We start from the raw sequence: 7,917 nt of genomic DNA, 5'->3' as shown, positions 1-7,917 counted from the left end.
CAGGGAGTTGTTTGTCTGCTTTACAGCGGAGAATGATTATTTGTATTGCTCATTAAGAGCCAAGTGTGATTGTGAGGCATTCATGTCTCTCCAGCCCCGAACCACAATTCTGTTCAAATTCCCCCAGTTTAATTAGAAATGGATTAAAATGTAATCCATATGCATGGTCTTACATTAAATAAATTTATTTTTAATTGAAATTCTTTATGGTCTCTTTAAACCTTCGACTGTTAAACAATGGAACCTTTTCTGGGTTCTCAGCAAAGTCGTCATAGTTGGGTAAAGTTGGGTTGGGTTCTATACCGGTGAATACCACAAATATCAATTTTATCACTCTCATTTGCTCAAATCACATATATAATATACAATAATAGTGTTTTCAATACTTCCAACAGAATGAAAAAATATATTCTGATAACATCAGTAAAAAGAGAGAATGATGTAAAATTTCTATATATATACTGGTGTTTTTTATTCCTTGCTTTCATAAATTCACACATATGCTTACACTTATACATCATATTGTGTTGACCTTAGCCATCTCCTTTTGTGCCAAAATAACAATAGCAAAACCCAAGGGTTCATCAGAGTTAATTTTTATTGCAGAGGGCTTCCATCATGTTTAATAACGTCTCAAAAAGAAAGGATGATTCACACCCACACCAACATGAATCCCTCCACAGGGCCATGTAGGACTGGAGGCGGAGTTGCAGAAAAACAGTATCCTTGAGCCCTACAGCAAAAGAGCATGAACTATCTTCAAACTCCAGTCCTTCAATTTCATTATTTCCGGTGCACCTTCAGTCTAGGGACATGCATGTCTCCCAAATTACATCAATCTAGTGTATGTGAAACGAGTTATGCAATCTCACCTGACTCGAAACTGGAACAAATGTATCAGGTCTTCAGATATCTTTTTAAACATTGCATAGTCTTAAACATTTTGTGGCACAAATTCACTCTCACTGCAAGTCCAAACAAAAATCTCAGTTCATTACCCACCTTATAAATAAATCTACTCAAAAAATAGTAATTCTTTCCTGCTTAGAAAGTGCTTCGAGTTTCCATAAATTCTATTTATCTAAATAATCTCTCTCTATGATCAACAGAGCTGGTTCTGCCCTGCATGCAGAAGTTTGCTGGGCTGAGAAAATGTATTTTGCATGGGCAATGTCTTCTTATTGAAACTCAGTCTGAGGTCAAACCCTTTGACCTCACCTGACCTTTGGCATCACAGCTGAGATTACTAATAAATCTTTGATTGGTATACTCAATGCTTGGTTAGCTTCACTGATTGTACGATCACAGGTTGAATAGGTGCCTTCTCAGAAAGGAAAACAGACCGCACGCAGAAGTGAAAATGTGTCAAATCATTATAACGTTCTGATGATACTAAATGAAAGCAGAGAAAATGCACAAGCATAGAAATGTTGAAACACGACACAAAATCTGCTTTATACTACATCACAAACAAGGCATATTTATGTAAAGAAGAGAGATGTGTCGTGTGTTTATAAGATGGGCTGAAGAAGTGAGCAAAGAGTGTCAAATAAAAAATAAATGCTGCGTTTAAATGATCATAAAGTCATTTGATTGACACTGCAAATGGAAATAAGATGTTCATAAAGAGATTGAGATTTTAAATGAAGAGAACAGGAATGTGTGTAAATGGAATGAGAGAATAAAACAGAAATAGTCCCTCAGTCGCATTCGTTCTGACCCAACACACTGAACATATTGAGAGTGAGACCCCTCCTGTCTGCTTTTACAGTTTCATCTTCATCATCTCCATCAGCGTCCTCATCGTCATCAGCGTCTCGATCATTCTCTTCCTCCAGCTCCGAGCTGGACTCACTGACCACATCCTCCCTCTCCCCGCACTCCTCTTCATCCTTTCTACCTTGCAAAGCGATGATCTCACCCAAGTCTGGGTGGGATTCCCATTCATCTGAAGAAAAGGAAATTACACATCTAATCCTGGCCGCGTATACGAAAATGAAGAGTGGTGGCTTAAGACAAATCAGTGGTCACTTGACTCCTGACCTTTGCTTTGAGAATATCCTGGTGGCCGCATGCAGAGACAGAGTCGCCCGTCGTTGGCTAACCGCAGAAGACTGTTGGCTGCTCGATAGACATCATTACGGGCCGCCTTAGCAGTCTTATACCCTCTCCTCTGAGCCCATGCTGTGAAATGAACACTTTTAAATACATGTGCACACAACAAAGTCATGTTCCTTTAATAAGAAATAGACTAATTTCAAGTCCAATAGTAAAAGTTTTGAGTACATTTAATGAATGTATCAGCAACATTTTAAAGATGATGAATATAAAAACAATCTCTCAGAGACTTTATTGTGCAGTTTAAGAGTAAAGCTAAAACGAATAATGCCAGACTGGTAAACCTTCACATATGTCCCATGCAGTCCAGTCCTGTGTATCGGGGTTGTGCTGTGTTGGGCTCGGGTCAGGATGTGTCAGTTTCAATATGGAGAGGCAGTTGGTCCGTTCACACAGGTATCCTACAGTACTATAAGGCTCCTGCAGCTGGGACACTGGATATATACCAGATAGGATCTGATTTGGGAAAACAACACACACATTCACACCAGAGTTATTTAACTTCCATGAATAATGTAGTATCTTTCATCATGTGCCATTTTTACCTGTAGTTGCTTGTCCACTTGGGATGGGAAAACAAGCCCAGGACAGTCACATAGTTTAACAGTAGAGGTGAGGTAGTAAGTTTGAAAATACTTGGTGTGACCGGGGGTCCGAGATACACTCACGACCTTCCTGCCAACCAGACTGTTCAGCACTGAGGATTTGCCTACATTAGGGAAACCTTTATGAAAAAAATGAAAAAGAAGTTATTTTTAGTCTTGCACATTAGGGAGATAATTCCCTTAATATCTTGACACATTCTGTCATGCATTACACAGAACAGAAAACTAAAGGAATCTCACAAAACCTGTGTCGTTCACATTACAACGATAACAATTAAGATAACTAACTATAACTATATTTGCGTCCACACCAGCAGACGATAACAATAAACTTATTTTTATTTTAAGCCTGCACGCTGCAGTGTTCTCAGTCGATGACCTGCTGTTGCTTTTGTTTTTTTCTCCAAAAAAGGCCTTGACAGCAAAAGCTGGATGCTCTCTCTGACGGCTGAAGGTGCGCTCATGTCCGGCACGTAAAGCATATATATTTGCCAGCTTGCATACTCAAAAGCGTTACATAGATATAATATCCCGCCGTTAACACAGCGCTTTCCGACCACTAGTCTTTAATTCTGACATAAAAGCCGCGTGGCCAACACCAATAGTCAAATATATCTGCCAGAAACTGTCTGACAGTATGCTTTATCGTTGATCAGCTGGAAACAAATCGTTCTGAAAGGGATCATAACAATATCGTTCTCTGTATCTTTATCGTTATAGTTATGGTGTGAACCCTGCTATTCTCCTGAATTAACATTTTTTTTTCATAGTTATCGTTATAGTTATAATGTGAACGGCCCTTAAGTGGTTGTTTTTAAAGGTGTCTGCCAAATGCAGTTTTACCTATGCAGCCCAATGTGAGTACCCCATCTTTATAAAGTTCTTGCGTAGGGCTGTTCATTTCCATGGCAACGTCACTATGATGCTCCACCAACACAGATTCCAACCCATCCACAGTGTGATCCCCCTCTGTTCTCATGGCAACAGCATCCTTCTGGATCTTCTTCTCCCAGCTACTTAAATCCACTGAATACAACAATCATCATCTCAGATAAGTTGAATTGAGACGACATGAAATATTATTCCATTGTCCAATTAAAGGAAACTATGTTTCAAAAGCACCTGTCACATCCTCCCCATCTGCTATATAAAAAAAGTGTCAAACATGCCAGAGTTCTTTTTTTTTTAATTGAGAAAGTGCATCAACCCATGTAGTGTATGCATTCTGTACCGTATGTTCATTTAGTGCAAGGTAATAATTTTGAGGAAAGCGTTTTGGAGGAGATTGCATGTCACCTCTTCCTGCTGTGATCTCCTGACATGCCCTCATGATGTGGATTGGTCCTCCTGCCTGACTCCATCCTGCATTCTTTCTCATCCTCTTCTTCTGTAGAACTACACACAGCGAACAACAAAGAAGGACTAAGAAACAAACAGAATCCAGCCACATTACAGAAAATGCCAGATAATGAACAGACTCCCTCACCGGTGCTGTAGGGTTGTCCTGGGTGTGAGGTAAAGCAGACACAGTGCAGGTGGGGAAACTGTTTGGTCAGGTAGTGTTTCCATGCCAACACTAGAGGGGGGGGACACAAGTCCACTTTATTGAGAACTAGGATGATGTTCTTCTTTAACTCATCTGTGAAGTAGTGATACAGGGCAGGAGAAAACTGTAGTACCTACAGAATGAAGAATAATGTTTGAATGTTCTGAATGTCAGTAATGCAAGCCCTTGTTCTATTAATAATAAAAACATGTATATGACTCCTGATCGACATACAATGTACAACTGCTGCTTACAATACTACACCTCCACCATTTTTAACACATATAATCTGAACCTTTATCTTTTGTCATAACTACGTATTAGATACAATCTCTGTCCCCACCTAGTGGTAGTTTAAGGGATGTCCACTTCAGTTTGTACAATTTGAGACATCTCCTGTTTAGTGTCATAGCTATAAAATTTTGATGTTCTTTTGAATGCTGCTTAAAGTTTCAACAGACATTACAGTCACACTCACTGGGTGTCTGATGTCCACTATGAGCAGAATGACATCAGACATCTCCATTACTCTCCACAGCTGCCTCCATGTCTGAGAGAGAGAGAGAGAGAGAAAGAGAGAGAGAAATATCTCAAACACTGGACAGAAGCAACAGCTCAACAAAGTAAATTGCAATGCTATCTGTCAGATAATATAAACTGGCAGAATACAAAACTAAGAAACGTCTTGACCATGTACAGACACAGTGATCACAAGCTCACTGTAGAGACGGGCCGACACAGACAGACATGGACACCAAGAGAAGAGCGACAGTGTCCACGCTGCACATAGAATTCAAGTGGAAACAGAGCTGCACTTATTAATCTCATGTCCAAACTATACACACATCAGAGAAACATTCTTCCCCCAGTTTACAAACTTCCACAAAGACTAAGTAACATGATCAAGTGAAACAGTTTTGAGGAGAGAAATGGAAATGTGAAGAATTTGCTTAATGAACAGAGGCCAAACAGATGCTCAACAATCTAATTTCAGCTGCGATGATGATTATTTTGGCTGGAAGTTCATCAGCTCCATCTCTAATGGATCTTGCCTCACCTCCAGATTGTGCTCAAAGTGGCTGAGTGTACCAGGGGGGTTCTTGGAGTAAAGAGCCTGCAAATACTCCTGAAATGATTTCTCCTCTTTCCGCAGCAGCGCCTCTCTCTGCATATCATAATGCCATGAGGGTCGTCTTGGGAAAGTGAGGCCTGTGGTTAAAAATAACGAGAATAAATAAAGTAATTTGATTTATAAGCAAGTAAGCAAGAACACGTGCCTTAAGAGGCATTGTTGTCACAAACAGTGAAGCTAGTCGTTTTTTAGGTTTTCTAGGAATCTAGGTTTCACGGTAGAGGGCTTTTTAGGTACTTTTATATTTTCCGACAAAAAGTAATATCCTGATTCCAGACTAATTACTTCTGTGAAATGATTTTCCTCAAATTTAACATATACATATACAAGGATTACTTTATCATTGTTCAATAACAATGCATGCCGAGCTCCCCAAATACCTTTGTCCTCTGGGAAGATGTGGTTTATGTCAATCTCTAGTTCGCTCTCTGGCACAGGCTTTATGAATTTCTGCATTGCTATTTTCTTCCTCCTCTCCACCTCCTCTTTGCTCTCCTTCAAAAAGTGCAAATGATATCTAGAAACAGCCCATTATAATGTTAACAAACAGGATGACACATGCCTGCCGGAAAAATACATAATACAACTCTAAACTGACTTTTACACCCGCCTCGACTCACTTGTTTGGGTCATATCGCCCATCGCTGGTGCCAGGCTGGTGGTTAATCTTCTTCATGTCTGTCGTCTCGCTGTCTGATGTGTCTGACTGCCTGTCTCTACCAGGTCCTCTCTCCACACTGGCATTTCTGCTGCTGTGACTTGAGCCCGTTTCTCCTGCAGACACATGCACATAGGAGATTCAAAGAATGTTTATTGAACATATATTAAAAATATAATATAATAATGTTTTTTCTTTCATATACAATATATATTAAGGGCTTAGTGGTTTAACTGTATTTAGACTGTACTGAATTTAGACTGTATTGATCCCTTTGTTGTTGTGTTAAAGGGATAGTTCATCCCAAAATTCTGTCTTCATTTCCTCACCATAACGTCGTTTCACACCTGAATGCATTTCTTTGGTCCAATGAATGTAGAGAAAGTGATTTGGAAGAATATTAGCAATTTTCAGTTCCATAGAAGGAACAATATTGTATTTTTTGACCTGTTGAACACAAAATTTGATATTTTGGAGAATTTAGGAAATCTAAGAGTTCTCGGGCACCTTTGACTACCATTTAATTCTTCCTACTATGGCAGTCAATGATGTCCCTGAACTGAAAATGACTCACATTCTTCCGAATATCTTTCTTTGTGTTAATCGGAACAAAGTAATTTAAACAGGTATGAAATTACATGAGCGTGAGTAAAGATTGGCAGAATTTTCATTTTTGTAGGAACTATCCCTTTAAGTAACTTCGCGCTGAGTCTGCGCACTTTTATACCGCATAACACAAGCGCCAACTTCAGCACAAAAACAGCTAGGCTTCAGTCATTTAATTCAGCATTATATCACCGAAACCAACCAAATCTACATATCAAAATAACTGCGCGAATGTTTGACGTCCAACCTGTTAGAAACAAAGCTGTTTACATGACACATAAACAACCGTGCATGCCTGTGTCAATGCTTGTTTTTATCCCTCAAATGACAAGTCGCACTGTCAGCTGTACGTGAAATTTGGCTGCACACATGTACAATAACTGACGTTATAAGCAGCATGCGTAACGTGAGCTAAATGCGTAACAGTTAATGTCGGGTTAACAGTACAGTCGCGTTATTACACAGCAAACAATGTTAAAGAAAGCGAGTCACGTAACGTTAGCTTCATACAAACACGAGACACGTTCAGCGCGTCGAGCGCTAACTCAGCTCAGCTAACGTTAGGCTAACATAACACCACCGACCTCTCTTCTTCCCGCGTTTCACCTGCAGCTGCCTTTTCTTCTGTTTGTTACTGAAAGGCTTTTTGCGTGGCATGTTCTCATATGTCCAAGAAAAGAAAGAAAATCACAAGTGCGAGACCAACAATGCCCGCTCAATATTTTCATTCGTGAAGTTTCTCCGCTACTCTCAGTGGGCGGAGCTTACGCAAGTATGCTGGATTTTCACGCGTTTAATGAGGATGGCAGGAAGTACAGTGTTGGCATGATGTTGTGTATTTTCTATATTTCTATGTTCAATTGCAATTAAAAAAACTATTGGTTATTACATTTTCGTCGTACATAAAGTTGAGTTTTTAACCAAATGTATCATATGAACATACAATAGAACCGAGACAAAAAATAAAGCTTTTTAGGAACAAAGCCTGTTTTAGTCCACTAGAAGTTCAGAAGTTACTAACAGCATGGCATAATACAGTTTTCATCAAATAAACACAAAGCGACATGAATTACTTTACATCTATCACAATAATTGTGTATAGTTAATAATTATGCCTATTCTTGTTTTTTGCACCCTTGAATATTTTGAAAGAGCTGGATGTAGTTTATCATGCTGGTTTACGATTTGTTAGTGGTGTAAATGTGCGTACACGTCACTGTAAATTATATAAAATTACAGAATGTACTTCAGT

At 39.3% G+C, this 7,917-nt stretch overlaps 1 protein-coding gene across 3 annotated transcripts; it reads right to left on the bottom strand.

The window, feature by feature from the left end:
- Positions 1 to 311: 311 nt before the first annotated feature.
- Positions 312 to 7,435, bottom strand: gnl1 (guanine nucleotide binding protein-like 1). 3 transcript variants are annotated; one of them, XM_079470231.1, is made up of 12 exons: positions 7,250 to 7,435; positions 6,022 to 6,175; positions 5,782 to 5,918; positions 5,327 to 5,478; positions 4,748 to 4,819; positions 4,210 to 4,402; positions 4,020 to 4,118; positions 3,567 to 3,749; positions 2,664 to 2,842; positions 2,403 to 2,574; positions 2,044 to 2,184; positions 312 to 1,948 (listed from the first exon to the last, which is right to left on the bottom strand). In XM_079470231.1, the coding sequence occupies exons 1-12, from the start codon at positions 7,320 to 7,322 to the stop codon at positions 1,701 to 1,703; spliced, it is 1,803 nt and encodes a 600-aa protein (XP_079326357.1). In that variant the 5' UTR covers positions 7,323 to 7,435; the 3' UTR covers positions 312 to 1,700. The 3 variants fall into 3 exon arrangements, with proteins under 3 accessions (XP_079326357.1, XP_079326359.1, XP_079326358.1); XM_079470233.1 differs by having other exon boundaries at positions 445 to 1,948; positions 7,163 to 7,258; XM_079470232.1 differs by lacking the exon at positions 7,250 to 7,435 and adding an exon at positions 6,913 to 7,207 and having other exon boundaries at positions 445 to 1,948.
- Between the last annotated feature and the right edge of the window lie 482 nt (positions 7,436 to 7,917).

Source organism: Barbatula barbatula (genome assembly GCF_947034865.1).
Source record: "Barbatula barbatula genome assembly, chromosome: 12".
Taxonomy (NCBI): domain Eukaryota; kingdom Metazoa; phylum Chordata; class Actinopteri; order Cypriniformes; family Nemacheilidae; genus Barbatula; species Barbatula barbatula.
The sequence above is the reverse complement of the archived record's forward strand: the minus strand, read 5'-3'. Positions and strand labels throughout refer to the sequence as shown.